Below are 27,671 nucleotides of genomic sequence, written 5' to 3' on the forward strand. Positions count from 1 at the left end.
AGCAGGCTCCCCACTGAGCAGGGAGCCTGTTGTAGGACTCGATCCCAGGACCCTGGGATCATGACCTGAGTTGATGGCTGACCCTTAAACAACTGAGCCGCTCAGGCGCCCCTTGCATGAAGGGTTTATAACTCCTTCATCTTCTGCCTTCTTTGTAGTTTAGGTCTATCCCCAAAGTGATCAGTCTCCCTCAGGCAATTTGGATGGAGCAGGCTCCCCACTGAGCAGGGAGCCTGTTGTAGGACTCGATCCCAGGACCCTGGGATCATGACCTGAGTTGATGGCTGACCCTTAAACAACTGAGCCGCTCAGGCGCCCCTTGCATGAAGGGTTTATAACTCCTTCATCTTCTGCCTTCTTTGTAGTTTAGGTCTATCCCCAAAGTGATCAGTCTCCCTCAGGCAATTTGGATGGAAGGTTACTCATCTCATATGCTCTTCATACCACAAAAAGTGGAAGATGGGTTTGCATGATCTCAGCTCTCCATGCCCCATCCAAACCATTATGTTTCTGCCCCTCTACCTTTTTCTAAGAAAGTCTTTTCTTTTGAGACCATTGTGGCTATCACCTTCCAGCCTACTTCATCATAGTTATCTGCCACTTACCTCATCTATCATTATCTATCATCTGTCCCCATCTAACATTACTATCTACCACTGAAGATCTATCAGTGAAGATCTTGGCAGCTGGCATCATCATCTGTATCCTGCCATCATCCTGGATGACCTCAAAGTCCATATAGATAAATCATTTGTCATGCAGGCCTCACAGTTCCTTAACCTCCTCATCTCTAGTAACCTTTACTTCTGTTATACTTGATCCACTTAAATCCAGGATAATAACCTGTGATTTGCATTTGCTAGAGTTGTTCCTTCTATAAAATTTAGCATGGGACTCTCTGACCACAACTCTCCATCCTCTCAGCTTCTTCACTTTCTCCCATATCTTGGGATATCAAGAAAGCTTGGCTTGGAGAGAACATCAGTCAGTTTCCTTTATTTGCTCCCAGATTGGAGCCCCCTCCTGGTTTCTTTACATTCTCTAGTCAATATCCTATTGCCAGTAAAACAAAACAAAGCAAAACAAAAAACACACTTGCACATTTTTCCTGCACCTACCCCTGTGCTATTACACATGTGTGGTTCCTAGTCTCAGCTGAATTGTCTGTACAGCCTGGCAAGACTTCTCTGTGTCCAGTCAACTCCCTCCTCATTTCATGACAGCTCCTTTAATAATTTTTTTTCCTAGTAAAAGCAGAGTTTTATTCTTTTTAAAAATTATTTTATTGAGGTCTGGTTAACAGACCTCAATAAAATGTTATATTAGTTTCAGGTGTACAACATAGTGATTCAGCAACTCTGTTGTGCTGTGTCCAGCACAAATGTCACCATCATCTGTCACCATACAGCGATATTACAGTGTCATTGACTGTATTCCCTCTGTTGTGCCTTTTATTCCTGTGACTGATTCATTCTTGAACTGGAAGCCTATATCTCCCCTATTTTGCCATCCTCCCAACCCTCTCTCTGGCAATGACCAGTTTGTTTTTCTATTCCTGGGTCTGTTTCTGCTTTATTTTACTTTTTAGATTCTCCATGTAAGTAAAATCACATCATATATCTTTCTCTGTATCTTATGACTTAGGTTTATCTATGTTGTACCTAATTGCAAGCTCTCATTCTTTTTTCTGGTTGAGTAATATTCCACTATGTCTAGCCTGTTATATCTATCTATCTATCTATCTATCTACATCGCATCATTATCCATTCATCATTCGATGGACACTTGGGCTGCTTCCCTATCTTGGCTACTGTAAATAATGCTGCAGTAAACACAAGGGTGCATATATCTTTTCAATTAGTGTTTTTGTTTTCTTTGGGCAAATACCCAGTAGAGGAATTACCATATTGTATGATATTACCTTCTTTTTACAAGAGTTGTTTTTTTAAGTGATCTCTCCACCCAACATGAGGCTCAAACTCACAACCCCAAGATCAAGAGTCACATGTTCTAACAACCAAGCCAGGCAGGTGCCCCTCATACGACATTTCTAGTTTTAACTTTTGAGGAACCCCATACTGTTTTCCGTAAGGGCTGCGCCAATTTACATTCTCCCCCCAAATGCACAAGTGTTCCTTTTTCTCCATATCCTCACCAACACTTGTTATTCCTTGTCTTTTTGATACTAACCATTCTGACAGGTGTGAGGTGATAATTCATTTGGTTTTGATTCACATTCTCCTGATGATTAGGGACGTTGAACATCTTTTCATGTTTCTGTTGACCATCTTCTTCTTTAGAAAATGTCTATGCAGGTCCTCTGCCCATTTTAATCAGATTATTTACTTTTTTGATGTTGGATTTAATCATTTTCTTATACTCTTCTTCCCTGGCCTCCAGCAGATGACTTATACATTACTTCACAGGGGAAATAAACCATCAGATAACAATTCCCTCAATTTTTGTGCCTTCTGATTTTCAATATTACCTGTTAGTACTTTCTTTACTCCTATAAATTCTTTTATCCACTTACTTACTCAACGAATATTAGGATTCCTACTGTGACCCAGGCACTATGCTAAAGTATAGAAGAAGAATGAATATATACAGTTTCAGTCAAGAGGAAGCAAGGCTTAAAATTGTAACAGTGAGGCACATGCAAAGACTTTTCCCCCCTGCATCTTCATATTTGCCCCCTCTCTTTCTCTTTGATTTATTAAGCTGAGGTGGGATCGTCTCTCCTTCATATCAAGATGGTCCAGTCTTTTCCATTTTAAGAAATGAAAAGACTCTCTGGATTCTTTTGAAGTTACTAGAAACTATTCAGTCTTTCTCCTTCCCTATATGGCCAGGCTTTCTGAGAAAATAATCTTTGCTTGTCTCTACATTCTTCCCTTCCGTTAGTGCCTCAGTCTACTGCAATATAAGCTTTCATGTTCACCACTCCACTGAAGCTACTCACTGAAGTCATAGATGAATTTTTTGTTGCCAAACAGTATGCACACATCTTGGCCTTTATTTTAGGTCACTGCAGCCTTCCAGATCATTGACTCTCCCCTGCTTTAAAATTTCTCCTTTTCTTTTCCTGACTTGATTCTTTCTTGACATTCAAATTACTTTTCGGAATGCTCCTTTCTAGACTCTTCCATGGGCAAATTGTTCCTCGCCTGACTCCTTAAAGTTGTATCTTAAGATGTTTTTTCATTCCACACAGTCTATCTGGGCCATCTTTTTCGTTTCCGTGTCTTCAGTTTCCATCTGTGTGATTCCAAATTTAGAGTTACAACCCAGATCTCTCTCCTACCAGGTACTTATTCGTTACCGGGTTTCTCTGCCTGCATGTGTTATCAGCACCTCAAACTCCACACAACCAGAAAGAACCTTAACTTTCCACTCAGCCTTGTTATCTTCTATTTCCTGTGTCAGTGAATGATTCTGCCATTCTAGGGATAATTCTAACATCTTTCCTCTCCTTTATTCTCAGCTTTCTATTTTATCAACAAATCAACTTTTACTCCCTACTGTCACTTAAATATAACCCCTCTTTGTATTTTCTAGTAGTTGCCATCACTGGCTTCGATTGCTACAATAATTTAAATGGTGTTCCCCTCCTCTGGTCTCTCAGAATCCATTTTGGCTAGAGAATTACCTTCATAGAATGCACATGTGGCCATGTCCTGTCTTTGCATATTATCATTCAGTGATTCCTTATTGCCATCAGCATACAGTTCTGTATTCCTTACCTCTCCCGTTCACCTCGCTTTATTCTTCCCCTATCCAAGGTGCTCTGATCTCTCCCATCTCTATATTTTTGTACATCTTCTTAACTCTGCATGTAAATCCACCCCTTATCACTTACTGTACCAGCCTAACAGTCACTTAGACTTTCAGAGTCAGCTCAGTGTCACCTAACCAACAGACTGCCTTGCCTTCCCCCTTCCTGCTGGTCTGGGCTAACTCTTCTTTGCCTGAACTCCAGTATCGCCATCAGAACCCTTTTACATTTACTGTATTGATTGTAGAATCTGTTAACCTGTTGTTTCTTCTAAGAGATTTTCAGATTTAGGGGCAGAGACAATTCAAAATGGGTACAAAATAGGTACAAAGGAAGCTTATGTATCCTAATTAAAGCCTTTGTTGCCTGGCTAGAAGTGCCATTTGTTTCCCAGTCTGGGTTCAGCGTGTGAGAGTTTGATCAGCTAACAGTTGGTTTAATAATGAATAGTACCCCACTGCCTTCTAATCTGATGCTAGGGTCATGGATTTACCCAGTGTAATATTTTGACTCCCTGCCTATTTTGCAACTAAATTGAGGAGTCTCCATCCATATGCTTTCCTAAGGAAAGTCAATTGCAGATCATAGGCTCCACAGCTATCTGGTTGGCAGATTACTACAAGGGACTTTGACTCCTTGTTGGAATGAAGCAAACTTTAATCTCAGAGTGAAACAATAATGTTGCCAAAGCACTACTTCTCAGGCATGGCAGAAGTAATCCTGTAGAAATCAAGAAAATATTACCAATGTTAGGAAAAGCATCAGTTGGCTTCTTTATACCATAGCTTTACATCCTTGCCATGGAGAAACACACTTAGTGGGCGGACCGCCATAACTGTGTATATCACTATAGAAAATTTTGAAAATACAGCTCAGCTCAAAGAAAAGTGAAAGTTACTCAAGGTTTTATCTCCCAAGGTAGTTGGGAAATATAAATATTTCATCTATATTATAAATATAAACATAATATTATAATTTATATTAAATATATACTATAATTTTTAATTATAATTTGTATTATAAATGTGGGGCTTAATTCACAACCCTGAGATCATGACCTGAGCCAAAATCAAGAGTCAGATGCTTAACTGACTGAGCCAGTCAGGTGCCAAGAATTTTTTTAAATTAATGATCAATTAAGGCAGGTAACTTAGAAAGTACAAAAGGGCATAAAGAAAATATTATTCAAGGACTTATTATCCCACCAACTGTAAATAATTAATATTATGTTTATATACAATTCGTCTAGTTTTAAGTATGTTTGAATACAACGACACATATATTTGTGTGTGTGTGTATATATATATTTCTATGGATCCATATGTGTGTATATGTACACTAGGTATGTATATGTGTATACTCCTAGAAGTTTGTTTGTGCATAGAGACCCATGCACATGACCCATGCACATATCTTCTTTTGCTCAAGATTCATATTTTAGAAGGCTTCATTTAGCACCAAGTAGAGGAGGGATTTGAGGGACTCATCTGGAAGAAAAAGCTAATTAAATATTGCTATAACCTTGCTGAGAAATGAGAACTGAAAATAAGATGGTGAAAGTGAGACTGGAGAAAAGAAAAATACAGAGATGTGGGAAAGCTCTAGATGGCTGTCAGACTAGATTAGAGGACAAGATAGCAGACGCCAGCTGTGCCAGATGTGTATGCTATCTCCCAAGGGCATAAGGGCAGTCTTCTCTTTGCAGCGGTATTATCTATATGGAAGACCAACCTTTGAAATACAGATAAAGTCCCTAAACAACCCCAGCCAGTCAGACATTGAAATTTGCCCCCAATGAATGTTTGTTCCTTTTTCAGTAGGCATTTGCTTCTTAAATCATCTCCCTGTTAAAGAAACAGATTAATTTAATAAAATCATTCTCTTTAAACTTAAACTGAACTTTCACAGTCTGTTTATTCATCCATTCATTCCTCTGCTTATCTTTCTGTAACCATGGGTTGGATGAGCACAATTTATGGAGTTGAACTAAAATGCCGAAAAAATTCACTAGGAATTTTTTCCTGTGACTGCTTAAAAACCTAGGCAGTCCCTTGTGTTTTTCTGCCCATTCAAGTAATAAAATGTTCTATCAGGGCCTTGGAGTCACAAAGCTCTAGGGGTCATCACTTGCACTGTAGTCTTCGTGTATGAGTCTCCTAGAGTTTAACTCCAGTAGATTCTAATGGGAATTGTGCCCCTGGAATTTTGCAACAGGACCTTGAGTTCTAAAGCCACATTCGTATCAAAACCATAGCTTTAATCCAATATTTAAGAATGTTTTGCCTAACATATTAAAGAATACTCTTCATTCAAAGGTGAGACTTCTCATCTACACTCTACCTTCATTCCAGGGCTGGGCCCACAGGCAAGCCAGCAATCTTTTGGGGAAGAGTCTTCCGTAAACCTTCTTGCTTCTGACCTCTAGGACTGGGGGGCAGAGTGAAAGGTAGAGAGAGGTGGGGTCCCTTTTATTGCCCTGGCCCTCAGTCTAGCTCTCCAAGTGTGGCAGTGCCTCATCCTCAGTGCCTCTCAACTTCTGCCTGCCAGCTACTTGGTTGTCTTCAATCCTCTCAGACCATCCTCTTGGACAGGACACTTTTTAAAATGACCCCAGGGTAATATTCCTACCATTAGTTTTCATCTAGTTCCTAGAATTCCCATACTTCTGACCCACTCTGAGAGGAGTGTGCCATACCTTCCTAGTTATCTGGCCTTATCCTGCTGTATTAGTGTGCTTTAGCAGGCACAGGTTAAGAGGCAGATGTCATTACTTGGTACCCCTCACTCAGGACTGGGACTAGGGTCAACCTAGTGAGGCACTTGTCTTAAGAGCAAAATTAAAGGGTATGCCAAAATAATCAGCAAGGTAAATAATATTTTCATGAAACTTTTGAAAAAAATAAATATTAATGGAAACAAATATGATGGGCAAGATATCAAATTTTATTTTTTTTAATATTTTGTTTATTTGAGAGAGACAGAGATAACAAGAGAGAACAGGAGTGGGGAGGAGAGGGAGAAGCAAACTCCCCACTGAGCAGGGAACCCATTGCAGGGCTTGATCCCAGGACCTTGGGGTGATGACCTGAGCCGAAGGCAGACATTTAACTGACTGAGCCACCCAGACACCCCAAGATATCAATATTTTACATAAAAGACAGGGTTAGTGCAGGAGATAGTGAATTCTATGACTGTCTTGAGGTACATTGCAAACAATTCTGATCATTGTTCACCCACAGTGCATCTATCTTTCCAATGAAATTTTCCTCAAGAAAAAAAAAAATTCTCCCAATTGCCATGATTTTTTATACATGTTGAAATTTGAGCTCTGTGGTTTTAGAGCTCCCTTTGAAATGTATTTTGCGTATTGTTGTATTGGTCAAAACTTCCAATTTAAATTATAGTTATTCATCTGTCATCCCTCTATCTACCCATCAACCCATCAGTCCACCCATTAATATACTACGGTTGTATATGAAGGAAAATAAAGATGATCTTTGGGGGTGCCTGGCTGCTTCAGTCAGAAGAGCATGTGACTCTTGGTCTTAGGGTTGTGAGTTCAAGCCCCACATTGGGTATAGAGATCATTTAAATAAATAAATAAATTTTTTTAAAGGACAGTTTTCAAAAACTAATGAATAATCCATTGTAACAGATGGCTAAACTAATGGCTGTGAAATAGAAATATTTATAGTTACAAAGGGAATATGAAATTGGTCTGCCTCACCAAGTAGGCCCTGAGGCCATTTTGATGTATAAAATTAAAGGGAGTCACAGTACATTTTACTCTCCTGTTAGAGATGTCCCGTAAAACATGCCTGTTACCGGGTGCCTGGTTGGCTCAGTGGGTTAAGCCGCTGCCTTTGGCTCAGGTCATGATCTCAGGGTCCTGGGATGGAGTCCCGCATGGGGCTCTCTGCTCAGCGGGGAGCCTGCTTCCCTCTATCTCTCTCTCTTTGCCTGCCTCTCCGTCTACTTGTGATCTCTCTCTGTCAAATAAATAAATAAAATATACAAAAAAAAAAAAAACATGCCTGTTACCAGCTTCCCTATTCTGCTTACATCTCCACCTCTCAGAGTCAGTTCTTATGGGCTCTTCTGAAAAAGCTCATTCCGTACTTTCTGATCAGTTTGTTGGGAGTGTAAATAGAGACTCCCCTTCAGAGGTAGAATGATGAGCCTGTATTATTCAGAAGAAAATGAGGGACCTTCAAGCTACTAAATTGCCAGTTCCTTTGTGAAGAGTGTTTTCAACTGTTTTAATATAGTGGATTAAGTCAAATTTTGTGTCAAAGAATACAGGTATGCCTGTCATTATAGGCGCTGAGATTCTTTTGAAACTTATACTCAAAGTTTTTTTTTTTTTTAAGCTGACGTATTAAAGGAGTAATTTAGTCCATAAACAGGTGTTGTCTATATAGCTGACTTCATACAGAGCTATTGGCTCCAATGATTCTGAGTAGTTAGGAAGAAGTCTCTAAAACCAATTAAGGCACTGTTGGCCTGTTTGTGTAACCCAGCATGGATTAGTAAGGTAGCCCCTGGAGTCCAGCTGCCGTGTATGGTTCAGCAACATCCAGGTGTCAGCTGTCATCACCTTGGTCCGTTGAATGACCCTGTTCTGTAAGCATAGCCTAAAATGCACCTGGCTCACTAAATGGAACTGTAATATGCTGGCCACAGAAAAGAGGATTTTACAGAACTCTTCCTCCTTGGAATAACATAATTGAGAATTGAATTAATCATGATCCAAAAAATTGTCTTTGCCCATGGCATAGGAATTCTAAAACCCCAAATGCCAAAACCTTACTATGTAAAAATAATACAAAAACAGACACATAAATTGAATTTCACAATATGTTGTTTTCCTAAAATATACTGTCTGAAGAGTTCTTGCAAATAAGTTCCTGCTGGTTTGTAAATGACCATACAATAGCCCTTCTGCAGTGGAGGCCGGTTCGTTCAGAGAATGAATTAGGGCCCAGTGACACTGGAGACTCTACGGCCCCATCGTGGCAAGTGAGCAGAAGGCCAGTGAAAATGAAGGATTTATGAAGTTCACATTTCCTAACAAACATCTTCCAAAGAACAAAATGGGAATTCAAGAAACATGTACAAGTTTACTTAATATTTTTTTTAAAGATTTTTTATTTATTTGACAGACAGAGATCACAAGTAGGCAGAGAGACAGGCAGAGAGAGAGGAGGAAGCAAGCTCACCACTGAGCAGAGAGTCTGACACGGGGCTCGATTCCAGGACCCTGGGTTCATGACCTGAGCCGAAGGCAGAGCCTTTAACCCACTGAGCCACCCAGGTGCCCCAAGTTTACTTAATATTCTTAATTAACATGAACATTGATGTGAAAGAATACATTTTACATACATATTTCAAATAACCAAATAAATCCCATTTTAGCCACTCCTAATTTAAAAAGTAGAATAATACCATAGGAGGCTTACTCTTTTCATGCTCACTATTCCCAAAAGCACCAATGGCTCTCTGCCCTAAGCCCCCGAGAGGCTTAGACTGCAGGCTTTCCTCTGGTTGAGAACCATGCTCAGTCCCGGCTAGCAGGTCCTGCAGGAGGTGCCAGGGAATGAAGCCATCAGGAGCAACCCTCAAGTAATAATGGGCAGGAGCTGATAGATATCTGAGCATCTTTGTCCCTCAGGTGGGATGACTTTGACATGTATTCTCTACAGTGTTCAAGAGGTCCCCAGTGATACTGAGCCTCGGTTGCTCTCAGTCATAATCAGCTTGTAATTCACCCTGTGTAGACTTCCTTTCTCCTCCTTCCCTTCCCATTTGACTTCTCTACTCCCTTACCAGTACCTGCTGGGATAACTTCCTACTTATACTCATATTCTTGCATCAGGGTTTGCTTCCAGGGACTCTAACAATTGCCAGTACTCTTGAAGATCCTTATTTTCATCCCAAATTTTAACGCTCTGTTTCTCTCCAACCAAGAGTAACTACTGCTTTGATTTTTTTTTTGATTGTTTATCATTGCTTTGCTTTTTTAATGGTTTAATTAGATATATTAAAGATATCAGTAATTGACAATACATGTTTAGGATTTCTTATTTAGAACTGAACAAATTTATTTCATAGTGTGTATATCCTTCTGTAATTTTTAAAGAACTAACCATTATGTGTCTGAGACTCATCCATGAATTACTTTTTGTTGATATGTCAATAAAGCTATGAATACTTCTGCCCATTGCTGCTGGTACACATGGACCAAGAGTTTACCTAAAAGTGAAATTACTGAGTAATAGACTCTGTGCATCTTCCTTTTTTTAAAGTCCCACTTCCTAGTAAAGACAGTAGTTCTAATACATATGTCTAATTTTCTTTCAAGGTCTCACTAAAGCTTTTAAAAAGACAAAAATCCACAGAGATGGGAAAGAGAGATGAAGCAATATCAGTAAAATTTTTAAATCCGGACAGGACAGGAAAGGACAACAGATGAATGGTAAACTGCTTGGTAGAACTGAGAAAGCCAAACCTAAGTTAGGGTAGGGGGCGAAGGGAAGGAATCGGAGAACGAACTTAATTTACACTGCAGAATCTTCAGAAGACCCCATAATTGGTGCCTCTGGAAGATGGGATTAAAGGAGCTAGCTGAAATATAGTGAACTGATTGAAAGTGTAAAGAAGCAGTTAAATTCTCAAATCACTTTCTCTATGCTAAGCCCATGAGCAATTGTCCCTCATAGTCAGCCGAGTTATTCTCCAGAGAAGCTAGGACAGAACTGACTGAGGAAAAGTAGACACAGCTAAGGACAAAAATACTGTAAAGAAATAGGAAGATTAATTGAATGTGTGCCTATTAACTATTGAGAGATCTACCCTGTTCACTTTTAGAATACTGGAAGCCAGGCCTTTACTCTCTGTATAAGATTTTAGAAGAGTCTTCTCTGGGGGATCTGACCAGCCCACGGAGAAAGATCTGAAGAAAATGGCATTGCACTTTCCCCAACAAATGGCCCACCTAGATCCCCCAAAGGGAAGTTCACAGTTGACAAACTTACCAGCGGTTTAGTCACAAACCTTGAAAAAGGAACATTTAATTAAGGAAAAGAAATTTATTTTTTTTAAAAACTTTATTTACTTATATGACAGAGAAAGAGTGAGAGATCACAAGCAAACAGGCAGAGAGAGAGGGGGAAGCAGGCTCCTCAGGACCCTGAGATCATGACCTGTGCCAAGGCCGAAGCTTAACCCTGTGAGCCACCCGAAGCACCCCAAAAAGAAAAATATTTGTGAAAAGAAATCTCTAATCTAAAAGAAAGAGCAAAACAAATTGATGAAATTCTTTTAGTTCTATGTTGGAAGAATAAAACCTCAAAAATAAAAGTAGGAGTGCAGGGCGCCTGCATGGCTCATTTGGTTGGACCTTCTCTCCAGCGGCAAACTGAGCGTCTTGGGCTCAGGTTGTGATCTTGGAGTCCTGAGATCAAGTCCTGCATTGGGTTCCCTGCTCAGCGGGGAGTCTGGTTCTCCTCTGACACTTCCCCTTCTCATGCTTTCTCTCTCTCAAATTAAAAAAAAAAAATCTTAAGAAAAAAGTAGGAGTGTAACCATCATTAATATCTTCAGAAATTTAAGAATATATGTTTCTTTGGAACAAAAATAGCATGCCGTGAAAATCGAACAGAGAACCAGAAACCACTCTTAGAAATTAAAAATAAGATGGAAGAAATGAAATACTTAACAAAAGAGTTGGACGATAAAGAAACATCCCAGAAAATATATTAAAAAGAAAAAAAAAAAGAAAATTAGAGCAACAGTCTAGGAATCATAATGTTTAAGAAACAGAAATTCAGAATGTGAAGAACGGAAGGCAGGAAGCCATGTAGCATGTAAGCCACAAGAAAATTCCCCAAACTGAAAGATGATGTTTTCCAAACTGAGTGGGTCCACCAAGTACTTGGTACAGTGGGTGACAATAGGACCACACTCAGGCACAAAGTGAAGTTTCATGTATGTGGGGAAAAACAAACAATTTTATAAATTTCTGTGATTCTGGGGGTAGGGTGAGGTGACAAGAACAGGTGCCATACACATCGTAATCATAATGGGTTTAAATTTCTCAACTGCATCCTGAAAGTTAGATGATCAAGGAGCATTGCCTTCAAAATGTAAAGGAAATTGTTGCTTACTTTTCTAATTTAGAATTCTATCCAAACTGTCAACTGAGTATTAGAATGTTTTCCAGTTACACTGGAATATTTTCTCAAAAAATTTATCTCATAAACATCTTTTCTGAGAAGTTACTGGAGGACAAATGAGCATTTGAAACTTGGATTTAAAAAACCCTTGAAGACAGATTTAAAAAATAGGGGAAAAATGATACCAAATAACTTTTTCAAAGTGGTATATCAGTGTCCCATCCGTAAAACAGTGTATGTAAGAGTACCTTAGCCACATCTTCATTGATAATTATTTTTCCTCTAAAAATTTGATAGTGCTAATTTTGAATCTGCCAATCTGACACATCATTTTTGTCTTATGGGAAAAGTTTTAAAAGAACAATTTAATTCCTTTAATTATAATAGTATATATAAATATATAGTATAATAATATAATATATATAATACATATGTTATATATTATTTTTAATACTCTAATTTTTACTACTATACATACATATTTTATATTTTTAGTCAGTTTCAATCAATTCTTTGTTTCTAGATGTTTTTCTTTTGTCTGTTACTAAAATTTTTTTCACTAATATATAAAATCTGTCTGTTTTGGTTTTGTCTCCTCTTCTTTTTATTTTCTTGGTCATTAAACATGAAATATTTATTCACACTCACTAATAACTACAAAAATAAAAATTTAAATAACAATGTGATAAAATATTCTTTCCTTCAAATATCTCCTCTTCATTTTGTATGTTGTAGGTCACTCACACCTAAATGGCTATTTTCTCCCTGAACTTAATGACTCTAAGAAACTTTATATCTGTGCAACGTGTATATATGAATCTATAGCTCTTACTACAGAAGTAATTTATGTTTATTGTTGAGAATCAGAAAATGCAGATAAGCAAAAAGGAGATAAGAACCTTCAATAATCCCTTCATTTAGGAATTGCCACTATTCATATTTATTTTAGGTTGGGTTCCCTGAGAGACAGACTTGAAGACAGATAACTCAGTGCAGCTTACTGGGGTGCTCTTGGGAAAACCCCGGTAAGTGAGTGGAGGCAGCAGGACTGGGCAGTGGGGAGAAACTAGTCTGCTTTGTCATAACAACCAAGTCCTTAACCAGTCCTCTGAGGAAGTCTGGAACTGGAAAAACCCTTCAGAGTTGCGCCTCACTCAGACGAGGGGTTTGGATTTTTGTTCTGAACTCTCATTGCGCAGGGACAGGACAGAGTTTGCCCCTGGAGAGAAGGTGCAACCAGGAGCTGGGCAGCTCCCTTAGGCTTTTGCCAATGGTCCCGACAACCTGGGCAGTGAGTTCCTTGTGCGTATACGTGGTGTGGCATGTGTAGGGCTGGAAGTGGCTGGAGTGAGAGGTCAATCTTGTCAGTATATCCAGCATCCAGTAAAGTCTATCTCTTGCCTTACGTGGATCAACTTGCTTAATGTAATAAGTCCACTTCATCTGGAAACAGTTCCTTGGGGCACCTGGTTGGCTCAGTGGCTTACAGCCTCATGCCTTTGGCTCAGTTCATGATCCCAGGGTCCTGGGATCCAGCCATGCATCGGGCTCTCTGCTCATTGAAGAGCCTGCTTCTTCCTCTCTCTCTCCTTATCTCTCTGCCTACTTGTGATCTCTGTCTGTCAAATAAATAAAATAAAATCTTAAAACAAAAACAAAAAAAACCAGTTCCTCGAGGATGCTGATGGGTCTTTCTTTCTGGGGAAACGTGGATGGTTAGTGTGGAGAGCTGTTAGCCCCAGGAAGGCAGCTCCCCTTGGGGAGATGACTGAGTTTATAATCTCTCCCTTCCGTTCCGCATTCTAGATTTGCCATGCCTTAAGAGATTTTCCCGAGGAGCCTGGGACTCTGGCTCACACTGTGGCAGCCCTACTTATCCATTTTCCTCCAAAGTTTAGGAAAGAAATACTAAAGGACTCTTCAGTGGATCATCTGGGTACCAAACCTATTTTTTCCTGCTCCCACAGTATGAGAACAACCCTGTCTTCTGACAAATTATTCCTTCCATCCAGATGGTGACTTCTTTCCTTCTCTATTGGCCTCTTGGGAATAGAACTCCTAATTCATAGAGGCTAGAGCTGGGATGGGAAATGGTGGCAACAGGGCAACTTTTACTTTTACTCTTTATTTCTCAGACCCCTGTATTCTCCATGTTGAAGCCAGAGCACGATGTAATGGTTATTTCTAAGTATATGCTGTATCCCGGAGGCTGGTGCCCCTTTCTGCCAGTGTGTGCACATATCCATTCCTTAGGCAAAATTCCTGAATTAGATTTGATGACCAAATGCCCATAGTAAAATCAGCTCACATAGATGAAAGTACGTGTTCCTTTCGAGGTCTAGGCCACGGCAGGACACCCTGGGCCGTCTACAAATGCTCTCTGCCTATTCCATTCCAAATTGTTTGCTCTGCCTGGCAGGTAGCAGCCTGGGTTAGTTCTGCCCAGGAACCCTGCTCTGGAATGGAAGAATGGATTCTGATGTGGAATTGTCCTGTCAAATAGATTGTAAAAAGAAGGATGTGATTGTAGCCGGGAAACGCAAAGGGAAACATTCGCTAATATCTCACTGTCCTAAATAGTTAAAAATCCCTAGTGGGGAATAACAAACTTTATATTCCAAAAATATAAATTATATCCTCCAAGAAGAAAGGAGTCTGTTTCTGAAAGTGGTCAGTTTGGGCAACTTGAAAATGGGAATACAAACTTCAAAGAAAACAGTTCTTCCGACTTAGGTAGCTTAATGAATGATTAACTGGCTGAAATGTCACTGATGGTTATGACTGTGCTGTCTAACAAGCTTGTTTAGGGCAAATAAAGGAGCACTTAGAGGATTATGCTGGAATAAGCAGATTCCAGCAAATGTTGTTTGTCCTCCTTTGCAATAAAACATTCACCTCAGCCTTTCTTTTTTTTTTTTTCCCCTCACATAAGAGATAACCAAAAAATTGGTGATGACTTTCTGTTTAATTGGCACGTATAGGGAGTAACATGGAGGAAGGAGGTCTAGAAGGAGAAAGAGGAATAGATAGACTAAGTAAGGATCATCCACAAGAAAAACTCCCAGCTGGGCTGTCATAGGATCTCCATCCCCTTGCTCGATGGTGTGAGAAGGGCATGCTGCTTCTCCAGCAGGACAGCAGAATGAGGATGTATGTTTGCGGGCCAACAAAGATGGTGCAGGTGATGTCCACACTGTGATCTCCATTCATCTGGGGACAATAGCTCGCACAGAAAGGCCTGAAGTGACCTTTGCTCAGAAACAGGTGGTGAGCCCATTGGGGCCCTTCTGCTGTGACAGCACTGACAGGGACTTTGCCGAAGGGACTTTGTAGCCAGACCAGAGTTCATCTTCTGGCTCTGCCAACTGCAAGCTGTATGGCTTTGGATAAGTAACCTAATTTCCTCTGCTTTGTTTTCTTGTCTGAAAAAATGGGGACAAAATTATCTACATGATGAGACTTGTAAGGATAAAATGAGTTAGTGTATGGAAAAGGCCTGGCACATAGTTACTGCTCAATAAATGTTCACCTCCTTCACTGCACTCTGCTAGGAGGCCTTGCTATAAAGCAGAGAATGATTCTCTGGTAATTCTATAGAAAAGTCCTCCATAGGCATGAAATCACCTGCCAGTGGTGCCCAGGACCCAGGCATTATGGCTCTTGCAGGCTGACTAAGGTGCAGGGCTCAGGGCAGAAGGATGCTCACTATACCTGTGGCAGGGCAGTCATCAGGTTCTCTTCCCTGGCCAGAGTAGAGCTCTTCAATAGCCCTCTTCCCATCTGGAATGTTTGAAGGGTTTGAATGTCCCAGGGTTTGAAGAAGCTCCAAGCTAGAGCAACAAGGAAGGTACCTCCTCTTCTAAATCTCCTTGAAATATTTGCTCTCTGTGATAGACTTGAAGCAGGCTGCTTTTCCTCAGGGATGCTCTTTTGCCTATCTTTCCCAGGGCCTCTCTTGAAGCTGGACTGATCCCTTGGTTCTTTCTTTTTTTTTTTTTTTAAGATTTTATCTATTTATTTATCTATCTATTTATTTATTTATTTGCCAGAGAGAGAGAGAGAGCACATAAGCAGGCAGAGTGGCAGGCAGAGGCGGAGAGAGAAGCAGGCTTCCTGCCAAGCAAGGAGCCTGATGCAGGACTCGATCCCAAGACTCTGGGGTCATGACCTGAGCCAAAGTCAGCGGCTTAACCGTCTGAACCACCTGGCATCCCTGATCCCTTGGTTCTGATAGTGAACAGTGATTGTCAGACCTCTGGTGTGGCAATCTGTAGTAATCTTTGCCCTCCCAAATTGCTCCTGGATGTTGAGTCAACCCATCAGGACATAGATGATAAATCAGAACAAGAACCTTTGCCCTTACTGCAGATCTAGAAACAATGTGGTGAATTACCAGTAAGCAATATTTATCACATACAGAATGTCAGCTCTCCCTTTGCCCCTCTCGGCCTAGGGCATGCCACATCCAATTTGTTTTTGTTCCAATATGAGAGGACTTAATTTCATCATTCTGGCCTGCTGCAGTTAAGTGTTCTCCAAGCATATGATCTATGAGGAGGAGGAAGAGGACTGATAGTGGATCTAATCTTTCAAGGTCTTTCTTAAGCAACTGTAGATAATGTAGAAGAATAGGAAATTCTGGAAGCCATCATTTATTTATTTACCCCACAACTTATTTTTTTAATTTTAATTCCAGTATAGTTAACACACAGAGTTATATTAGTTTCAGGTGTTCAATATAGTGATTCCACGCTTCCATATATTACTCAGTGGTCATTAAGATAAATGTGTTTCGATTCCCATCACTTATTTCACCAATCCCCCCACCGACCTCCTTTCTAGTAACCATCCATTTGTTCTCTATAGTTGAGAGTCTGTTTTTTGCTGTTTTTTGATTTTTTATCTTTGCTCATTTGTTTTATTTCTTAAATTGTAGGTGTGAATGAAAACGTTGTGCTGCTGGCTGGTGTGGAGCTTTGTGGAGATGGTTAGGTAAGTGAAGTGTTTGAAGCGAATGCATAGGTTGGAGAACATGCTCTGGTTAAATGGGTTTGCTAACACTCCCTGCCTCAGCCCCTTCAGAAGCTTAGATCTTGAGACAGGCCGAATATCCAGACACTTACCTAGGACTTCTGACTTAAAATGGATCAGGACTAGAAAGGTAAAGAAAAGAAACAAATTTCCAGCATTCACTGCTTTTTATTGGATCTATTTAAACCACTTAAGGACCGTGGAGTGATGTGGCCATCACTCTCCAATTGGGTGTCTGACTGAGTTGAGTTAGAGGTGGAACAAGAGGCTGAGTGTTGTTTTAGGGGTGTTTCTTCATTTCTTCTTCAAATACAAGAATGAGGTATTAATGATTTCTCCGAATAGCCTCTATCAAAGAGTTCTGTTGTCTGGATTTCTTGGGGATCTGATCCTAGTCTTGTGCATCCTTGACTTCAAGGATCTGATCCTTGACTTCATGAACTCTTAATTGCTTCCTCTTGTGTTTTACAGTTTTGAATTAGGAATTTGTCTTTAGTGGCATAACTTCTATAGAAATTTTATGGGTCTATTTGGGGTTATGTTCTTCCAAAGACATTTTACCTTTGTTATTACTGGCCTGAGACTTCTTTTTGTGATTGTAATCTAATTTGGGTAGTCCTGGATCATATTCAAACGTCAAATCTGTGTTAATGAGGATGGACCCAATGTTATTATTAGCCCAGATTAAGACAGGCATGCTTCCTTTGTTTTCCTGTGTCTCCAAGTAGATTTCTTCTGTCCCCCACAACCCCCCTTCTACCTTCTTCATGTTCAGTGAGGGCATAACTCTTCACATATTTCAGCCTTACTTGGAGAGCCAGTACCCAAATACTGTTTCCTTCTTGGGTGGGTATTAAACTCCCTTCATGATTTGGTCTGCAAATATTCCTAGATCTGACATAATATCAGTTCATATGTTGACTGATTTATTTCTTAAGTAGCTTTATTTTGGTCTCTGGGAGTTCCCTTTCTTAAGAGTTCAAATATACATTTATTAAAACACATTTTAAAATTTTATACACTTATATTTATGTATTATGTTATAATATTTAAGTACTATATTAATACTTCATAAATAGTTTAAATCATCATTCATAATTATAAAACTTATAATTATTTAAATAAGTAGTGGGAAGACCTTCAACTTCTCTAGTCTGCTACTTTTAGATTTTCACACATATTGTTTCTTCTGCCTAGAATGTTCTTTTTCCTTTTCATGTGGCTAAACTAGATATCTCACCCTTAAAGAAGTCAGTTGTTTAAGTCTCAGTTTGGAATTAAGGACACTCCACTCCCCACCCTCAGTGCACAGATGTAACTATCCGTTGTATTTGGCCTCCACTGGGCTAGAAGGTCTGTGAGGCCATGCTTGTTTAGTTTACCCCAGTTGGATATGGAGTAGAGAATCAACTATTTGTGAATGAATGAGCATCTTCTGCTTACTTTTATATGCTTATTTATTTATTAATTTATTTTTTTAATTTAAAAAATTACTTTAATTTAGTAAACATGTAATAGTTTTAGGAGTAGTTTAGTGACTCATCACTTGCTTACAACACTCAGCGCTCATTATATCCAGTGCCTTCCTTAATGCCCATCACCCAGTTACCTCATTTCCCCAACCAGTTCCCTTCCAGCAACCCTGTTGGTTTCCTATAGCTAAGAGTTTGTTATGGTTTCCTGTCTTCCCTGTTTTCATCTTACTGTATTTTTTCCTTTCTTTCCCCTATGTTCATCTCTTTTGTTTCTTACATTTCACATGAGTGAAATAATCTGGTATTTGTCTTTCTCTGACTATTTCATTTAGCATAATACACTGTAGCTCCATCCATGTCCTTGCAAATGGCAAGATTTCATTCTTTTTGATGGCTGAATAATATTCCATTGTATTTATATACCACATCTTTATCCATTCATCTGTTGATGAACTTCTGAGCTCTTTCCATATTTTAGCTATTGTGGGCATTGCTACTATATACATTGGGTGTGTGTGCCCTTTTAAATCACTTTTGATTCTAGGTATTTATCCTTTGGATAAATAGTTTTATCAATAGATATCAATAGAATGCTTTGGGTAAATACCTAGAAGTACAATTGCTAGACTGTAGGGTGGCTCTATTTTTAACTTATTTATTTATTTATTTATTTATTTTTATTTTTAACTTTTTTACTGTTTTCTAGAGTGGCAGGGATACAGCGAAAGGGGCACCTTCTTACACTATTGGTGGGAAAGCAAACTGTTGCTTATTTATTTTTAAGTGTAAATCTTATCTTTTCTGTAAGATTACTGGCCTCTAGACTTTATGAATTTTCCTTGGTTTGTAGCAATATGGTAAAACTGCCACTCAGAGTAATGCCACTAATGGTTATCAATTTATTAATGAAAGTCTGATAGCTAACTTATTTTTCACAATAGAAAACAAATATTTTTTCTCTAAAACTTGCTTTATTCAGCTTGTTTTTTCATCTTAAATTTCACTTTTTTAAAAAAGATTTTATTTATTTTATTTGACAGACAGAGATCACAAGTAGGCAGAGGCAGGCAGAGAGAGGGGAAAGCAGCCTCCCTGCTAAGCAGAGAGCCCAATGTGGGGCTCGAGCCCAGGACTCTGGGGTCAAGACCTGAGTGGAAGGCAGAGGCTTTAACCCACTGAGCCACCCAGGTGCCCCAAATTTCACTTCTTGTCCAACTGAGAATTTCTAAAAACTCTGCATTGATTTTTGTTTCCCTTCACTGGAATTACTTTCCCCTTTCTTTATAAAAAAATTCAATTTTACATCAGGTGACAAAGTATGGAAATCCATTCTTTCACTCAATATTTGTTGAGTACCTTTAAAGTACAAGAAAGATGCAGAGATGCTGGTAACTTAGGAGGGCTGTGTGATTATAGCAGGTTTTCTTAGGGCCACAGGAGAATCAAATGTGTTTGAAGGCCTAGGGTATGGAGCTAGAATAGAAAAGAGAAGCAGGGGTTTCAAAAGGGAATAATGATAGGACACAGTCTCCCTTTCATCACCCAGGAAAATTTATAACTTATTCTAACAACTGAGTAGAGCACCCTTAGAAACTACTCCTATTGGCTTGTGTACACATGCGACGGAGAGAGTATGAGCGAGACAGCCTTTGTAGCTGAGGCAGTCGCTGACCATGTTTTATGCCTTCCCTTCTTGGGCTAGGCAGATCAGCGAGACCAGAGAAGTCCTGAATTTCAGAGAGCTGGTTGGTAAAGGGTGAAGCTTGTTTCTTACAGGCATATGTTAGATCAGTGTTACATAAAGCCTAAAAACACTCCTGTTGGGTAAGGGGAAATAGTAATAAGAAGTGAAATATGGTTTTAAAAGTAATCAATATTGGGGATATGAAGGTTGAAAGCTATTGTAACAGTCCTTGTTTATTGCTTCTCCCCTGCCATTGGCCATGGAAGCTTGTCCTTTACATGGCAATTTAGAAAGAGGAATCCTAAAAGGTGCCATTGGGATTGCTGTCAGATGATTGAGAATCAACTTAGTTCCTGTATATTTTGCGCACGCGCGCACACACACACACAGTTAAAATGAGGCAAGCCAGAGAGAAAAAATCATGCATGCCATTTAATTAGTCAGATTTCTTTCAGTTTCAAATAATTATTTTGATTCCGTACATAACCTTTGTGAATGTTTATTTTGAAAATGTGGTTTGTGAGCTGGAAAGATAGCTCTTGTTTGTTTGCCAAGGCTGAATGTAGCTTACAATCAGAGAATATTCTCTTTAAGTTCAAAGAGTTTCTGTTAATTTAATGCCATGTGCCTTAAAAATAGAAAATCATATCCTGACATTTGCATATATCAAACACTTCCTTTTTCTACAGAAAGGGGTGATGTCTCCATGGTTGGAATATTGGCGACTTCAGGTGACCAGTTATTGTTTGGAGAACATCTTGATGAAATGATCACTGATCAAAGAGGAAGCAAGAACTGATTCTCTACTGATTATTTCCATTTTGCTTTTCTTTAGATAGTAAAAATTTTTAAAAATGCAGTTTTATTCATTGTTCCCAGTAAGGAATTACTTCTTTAAATAATCAGGAACTCTGGCGTCCTCAAGTGGTCAGGAGATCTAAACTATTATTTTACATGAGCTTTCATTTTATTTTTGTCTTCAGTTTTGTGAACTAGGCATAGCCTAGATATTCTGTCTCACATGAAGAGGGCTTGTCTAGTGGCAAAACTGAATGATGAATCAAAACCTCAAAATTTAATTATACCTCCACATCTTTACATTTACAGCGGAAGCATGGTGGTATCTGGAGTTCTGTGAAGGCCTGTCATTTGCTTTGATCAGATGAACTCCAGGAATGTTAACAGTAAAAACCCAAACAAAACCAAATCTGCAAGGTCAGGGAAATTTTACCTCTAATGCTTCTAGATAGTCCATTTGATCCACCAAGAATGGATCTGAGACCTTTTACAATTAAAATTCAAGAAGAGAATTAAATGGAATAAATACCTGCTGTGAAACCAGACGTGTCTGGACTCAAATCCAACTCGTGCCCTTTGGCAAGTATGGAACTCCCTTAGCTCCTCCTGCAACAGGAGACTGTTACTATCACCCTTCATGGAGCTGTTAGGAGCTTTATGTGAAGAAGGTATGCAAAATGTTGCCCTCAGATTGGTAGCAAAAGATGTTAATACAAAGAAGACTATTACTGAAAGGGGTCTTGGTTAAGGAAAGGATTTGATTAAATCACATCTTTTTCAGCTAATAGGACCACAGGTTAGCTTGACTGAAGTCTCTCAAACCATTGGGTCCATTCTCCCTGCCTAAAATTCCCCTAAAAATCACACAATACTCATACCTATTTGTTCATTCTTCTTTTTATTTTTACAAAGCATAGCAAAATGAGTTAACAACCAACAGGTGAAGAGATTGCACAACAGAAGACCACCCTGACCATCTCTTGATTTTATGGGCATCAGAGGTGGGGAGGTGTTCCTTTAAAGTGATTTTGTCATAGAAGAGTCATCGGAAATGGTTCTTATGGTGGGGGAGAGGAAACACATGAAATCAACAGTCGCAGTTATTTAAAAGGACTTAAAAGCTAAACATAATATACATAATAACTCCTTTATCCTAGTACAAAAATAGTGCCAGAAACTATATATTTGTTCAAATATATTGAAAAAGGTATAAGAATACAAATAGATATTAACAGTGGCTAGTGATGATTCATAAGGTTTTCTTAAACTGTAATAGAAATTTATATTTTCAACTATTTACACTGCTTTCAACGACATTTATTAAGACACGTTTACACAGGCTTTTGAGAAACATATGGAAAGGTGAAGTGAGCTTTAGTACTTTCTTCCTTGCTCCCTGGAGGGCAGCAGAAGGGGTCCAAAACTGTGCACAGTTTAACAATCTAAAAGAACTCTGAGTAATCTCTACCTGGCTAGCATATGGGAAAAAAAACTCTATATAGTAGAATACATGACTCCTTACCTAAGGTGTTCTCTAAGCTACCAACAGGGTAAATGATGCATATTTGTAAGAAGACAGGATATTCACTGATGGAGTCTTAGTAAGTTCCAGGTAAAGAAGGTCCTTGGAAAACTGTCTATAATACATATGTTATAGATGACAATGCAAGTGATATAATGTACCCTATATTTTCAGGTTCAGTTGGCAGGATCAGAAGCTGGTAAGTCTCTCATCTAGCCCTCTTTGCAGACTGTGGGCAACTTGAGGTCACTGCTCTATTTCCACGGCGGAGCACAGTGCCTGTTGTGTCACAGGGACTCAATAAAGGGTGGACTGTTCCATGTCTGATACTGAGCAATTCAGTTATACTACCTGATTTCAACTACACTCATTCACAGAACAGGACGGCAATTTCACCTTTTCCTCTTCTCATCTTAAAATCACTCTTGCAATCAAATCAAAATAAAAACCAAAACAACAGCAACTGCTTGTGATGACCTATCAAGCATTAGGAGTAAAATCTGGTGAAAAACACAGAAAACTTGAAAATCAGATCGGAGTATGTCTAACATTTGTGCTCTATGCTGAAAATAAAGGCACTTTACTGCTAGGCAAGAACAGATCTGTGACCAGTTTCCTCCCAGATCCCAAGATTTCCAGTGTATTTTCATACACTTTCTAATCTCAGTACTCCTATCTAATAGAAACTATTCTTCAGATTAACAAAAAAACTGGTGACAACATGACTCCCCAGAGTTTGTACCTTGAGGCAAGGTACTCAAAATCTCACATTCACTTGTGAATGAGAAACCAAATAAATGTATTATCTTTTTTTCAGTCTTTGAAACAGAGGAAGTGACATGTGGGATTAGATACGTGCTCTGCAGCCCAGTATCCCACTTCTGACAGTGGTCTCCAGGGCCCATGAGGGTTGCCGTGGTGGCTGCCTTCTGTGACATCCTCCATGAAGACAGAGGCTTTGCCCAAACATGAGTCCTCTAATAACACTTGTTCAGGCACACAGAGGTTAAGTGACTCACACAGGTTCACAAAAGACTGTGACTGGCAAGGGCCAATCCTGTGAAAAATATAAGGCCTGGCAATTTTAAAGACATCTTTTTAACGACTTAGTAAAATAGTGGGCACTTCTGGGGCTGAAAATTGAAATGATATGTCATCATTCAGCTATAACTATAACAATGTTAGGGAAAAAACAGCTTCTTACTAGTAATACAGATACATTGCAGGGGAGGAAGGACTATACATAGATTTTTTCCAACTTGGGAAGATACTGGAAAAAAAAAATTCATATAAGAACAAAAGCTTCGATTTGTGCCCATGTACCAGATAACCTACGTATGGAATGATTTTCCTAAAAAGTAAAAATTATTTGAACCATCTAACTGGTCCTAAAGAAGTACTCTTCTTGTAAGAACTAAAACTTCACAATAGAACAGGCATGGTGCTACCCAACTTCTTTTAATGCTAAACTAGTAAAGTAAAATAAACCATTATCTAAAGGAAACCAAACAATTTCTAATCTACATAGAACTTCTTGTTTGTTAAAATGGCACACATACAAAACCTCCATACATCTCAGTGACAGATGGGTCTAAAAAACTACTAAAGTACATGATTACAGATTTTAGCATAGCTACTAAATCACAAGGTGTATGATGAAAACGTTACCAAAGACTGCTCTTCTTTAAACGATTTTTCTATACTAAAGAATTATGTCTGCATGCATGGGTGTATACCAGTATATAGATACATTATTTTAGTGACAGCCTGTGTAATTTACACACCAGCGCCACCAAGAGGCAACTTTACAGATCTCACCTATAGGACATCAAATAAAAACTGAATAGCATCCTCAAAATACAAGTTTTACAACAATTACACATATAGTAAAAAACAGTTGGTAACTTCCTAGACCAGCATTTGCCACTCTAAAGTAATGGCAAGACAATTTTTTTTTACATGAATGTTAAGAATAAAATCACATTATGTAAGATTCACACTCAGAATTTTAAAAACGCAATGAGGATATTGAGTTTTAGGCAGTTGAGAGAAAAAAACAATATGAATAGGAAACAATGTTTAGTGAAAGTCCTTTGAGGATGCTGCACCATGTCCCCAAGAGATTTTCTACCCAATTGGTGACTGAAACTCAGAAACTTTTTTTGGTGGTTAACAAATCAGACAAATACTTCTCTTCCTACTTTCCTTGAGTCCAAACATTTCTGCATGCTTGGAACAGATTTTCCTTTCCTGAACCAGCTGCTCGATTCAGTATCTGCTTCTCTAATGATGAATGAATGTGTATTTAGGGTACACATGATCAATGGGCTCAAATCTAAGACAATGTTAACGTTTTCTAAATGTGCTAAAAAGCTCTAAAAAGTATCAACAACCTTAAGCTCAGGGTCAGCATTTAGTGCACACACCCAAACTTCAGTGATTCCGAGTTGACTAGTCCTATAAACTGAAATATGGCAGTTTCTCAGCTGCAGACTCAATAAGCTTAAGTTTTATTCAGGCCTAAGCTCTCCTCCTCTCCTGCTTCGTCAATTTAATTTTTGACCCGAACATCAAGGATAGCCCCTTTCTGTTTATACAATTAAAACTACTCTCTATGCTTCCTTTGACAAAGAAAAATAATGATTCATTTTACCTTTTATCTGCAGTCATATCTTACCTCAGGTCAGTGCTCCAATGATCACTTTTATTCTCAGTTTTCTGTCAAGACTTAAACTGTTCACTTATAAACTATGGTTTGTAAGAGAAACGATAAGGAAGTTATTTAAAAGAGGAAGTTCAATATTCAAAACACTGACTCTCAGAGGACTCTTCCAACAGAATGTTTCTTTTCACTGACAGACAGATATGGCCATTCCATTTCTGGATCACACCCATCCCTCAGTAAAGTCAAGGACCATGGACTTCAGCCCATGAAATCAGTGTCTCCTCCTAAGGTTTTCCCTGCTTTCCATCAGAGAGGGTAGACTGCAGGGGTTTTATGGGTAATGTTTGGATAGACATATGTACTGAAATGAAAGAGTTCTCTCCTTCCTGCTCACTAACAAAAACAGCAAATCAATTAACAATACCTTTTCTTTACCATACTGCCTTATAGTACTTGCCATTTGTTTCAGAGTTTTACTTTTTTGTTGACAAATACTATCCTTTCCCCTTAAATCCACTAGGCCAGCACTTTTCTCTATCCTATGATAGAGAGAAAAAAAAAAAAAAAAAAAAAGATAGGTTTTAAATGTCACAGAATACATTCAATTTTCTCCTAGACTATTTTTGAGAATGAGGATTCCAAACATTCTTTAAAAGATTGGTAATTCAGAAAACACAAAAACAATTATTTAAAACCCCCAAGCAAAAAACAAAACCCCTAAAATTCCCCCAAAATAAAACAAAAAAATCTCAGCACAAGAATTTAACTTGCACTTTGTAGTACACAACATATCACAAACAGAGCTCTTATCCATGTGCTAAGAGTGAATGGGTGTCGTTGATAATCTCAGATCAGTGGCATAAAACAAATATACAGAAAATATGTAATAGTCCCCTAAAAACATTTCATGCTGTGCCCTTAAAAGTTGTGCAAAAATAAAAATACAGCAGTGGCAAAGTATACACTAAACTCGTACAGTGTATAGCAAAACTAGACATATGGCAGAATACACGGTCTGTAAACTTGAACTCGGCGTGAACAGACCGCTCAGTTCCGCTTGGCCTGGCTGCTCTCCCCATTAATCAGCATTTTCTCCTGCTGTTCTGCGAGAGCCTGCCATTTTTGCCTGTTTTTTCTGCAGCCATCCAGCAAAGGGAAACAGTCCTCTGATACATGGGTCAGGGCCTAAAGAAAGAAAAAGAAGGCAAACAACTAGAAGGCATCCAGGAAATAAGCCCCCTCCTCGGGCTTATTCCCAAGAGCCACAATCTCACACTCATTTCACCAGCAGGCCCACTGTAGGGTTTTCACAAGCTGTGTGAACAAATATGCAGATCATTTATGACTGAGTTCTCTTAATCTGTGCAGACAAGGAGTAGGTGATGAGAGATAGAGCATACACATACATTCCAAAGTAACCTTATTGAGTTACAATAGAGACAGATCTGTATGGAATCCACTTCTCAGGGAAATAATACATTTTGCTTTTTGGTAGTACAGATGGCTCTCCTGAAGTGTGATCCTGTCAGGAACTGCTTATTTGTGTTTTCCTATAAAACAGTTTTATACAACGTACTTAAATAGACTTGTATCAAAGATCATGATAAAGATTAACTTATTAATGGTATTATTTACCAATTATCAGTGCCACACATATTTAGATACAAAATGCTCACTGCAGGTTTCTTTGTAACAGAGAAACTCTGAAAATAACTTTAAATACCCAACAACAGGGTCAGGTATATTATGTTACTATTTTGCAGCGTTTAAAAATATCACAGAAACACACATGACATGAAAAAATACACATTATGATGTATTATAAATTACAAAAACCAAATTTGCGAAGTGAAAAAAATGCAAAAATTTCATAAAGCATATACACTAATGTATTAACAGTAGTTGTCTGAGTAGTGGAATTCTCTTAGTTTTCTATAATGACTCTGTAATAAATAATAGTAAAAACACATATCAATATTACATAGAATTTAACAGCAGATTCAAATGAAATAAATCCATATACATATATGAAATGGAGGAGAAAGAAGTTACTGAATTGTGAAATGTCTGGATTAGAAGATTCTAGGGTTTCTTTGGGTCTTGACATTCTATGATAACTCTATGAAAAAATGTGCTTTTCCCAAATAATTAAAACTTAAGATGGTTTCCTATATAAACTTTAAAAACAAGGATAGTGTCTACTTTCTGTACTTTGGGAATAAGCATCTAAACTAGCAAACCGGGATGTTTTAGGGAGAATATCTTTATCTAAAAGAATAAAAATCCCAAGCCAGAAGGTGTAAGGAAATGGGAGCTTGTAATATTTGTCCAGTAATCTCCTTTACATCCTCATAGAAATTTTAATAATACTAAAGCTGCATTATACAATGAGAAAAAGCTGGATAATTTTTTTCTTTATTTAGGCCTAAACTTAAAAAAGAATATGCTGACAGAGTATGCACAGAATCCCTCCTAAAGGTAACACTGACATATAATTCTTTTTAGTATTCTCACATCAGTTTGCTAGTCTAGCACAGAGTAGGCACT

The 27,671-nt window shown here is 38.6% G+C and overlaps 2 protein-coding genes and 1 long non-coding RNA gene across 6 annotated transcripts in view; 1 reads left to right on the forward strand and 2 right to left on the reverse strand.

Annotated features, from left to right (window-relative positions):
* LOC132002777 (uncharacterized) overlaps positions 1–25,106 on the forward strand; it is a 39,965-nt gene extending 14,859 nt beyond the window's left edge. Inside the window, exons 3-4 of the long non-coding RNA XR_009400009.1 lie at positions 16,886–16,941; positions 22,634–25,106. This is a non-coding gene — a long non-coding RNA (uncharacterized LOC132002777). The remainder of the gene's footprint in view (positions 1–16,885; positions 16,942–22,633) is intronic.
* The window catches only part of FABP2 (fatty acid binding protein 2), a 32,129-nt gene extending 6,902 nt beyond the window's left edge, over positions 1–25,227 (reverse strand). The window contains exon 1 of one of the 2 annotated variants that reach the window (XM_059377889.1): positions 25,137–25,227. The gene's annotated coding sequence lies outside the window, so the exon portion shown is untranslated. Of the gene's footprint in view, positions 1–21,466; positions 21,519–25,136 lie in introns of those variants that run through there. The other variant, XM_059377899.1, reaches the window with a different exon arrangement.
* A 935-nt stretch (positions 25,228–26,162) lies between these two features.
* PDE5A (phosphodiesterase 5A) overlaps positions 26,163–27,671 on the reverse strand; it is a 148,365-nt gene continuing 146,856 nt past the window's right edge. For all 3 annotated transcript variants that reach the window (XM_059377866.1, XM_059377880.1, XM_059377875.1), the window contains exon 21: positions 26,163–26,309. In XM_059377866.1, coding sequence (XP_059233849.1) covers positions 26,172–26,309 — 138 coding nt within the window. In that variant the 3' untranslated portion in view covers positions 26,163–26,171. The remainder of the gene's footprint in view (positions 26,310–27,671) is intronic.

This window comes from Mustela nigripes, chromosome 1 (genome assembly GCF_022355385.1).
Source record: "Mustela nigripes isolate SB6536 chromosome 1, MUSNIG.SB6536, whole genome shotgun sequence".
Taxonomy (NCBI): domain Eukaryota; kingdom Metazoa; phylum Chordata; class Mammalia; order Carnivora; family Mustelidae; genus Mustela; species Mustela nigripes.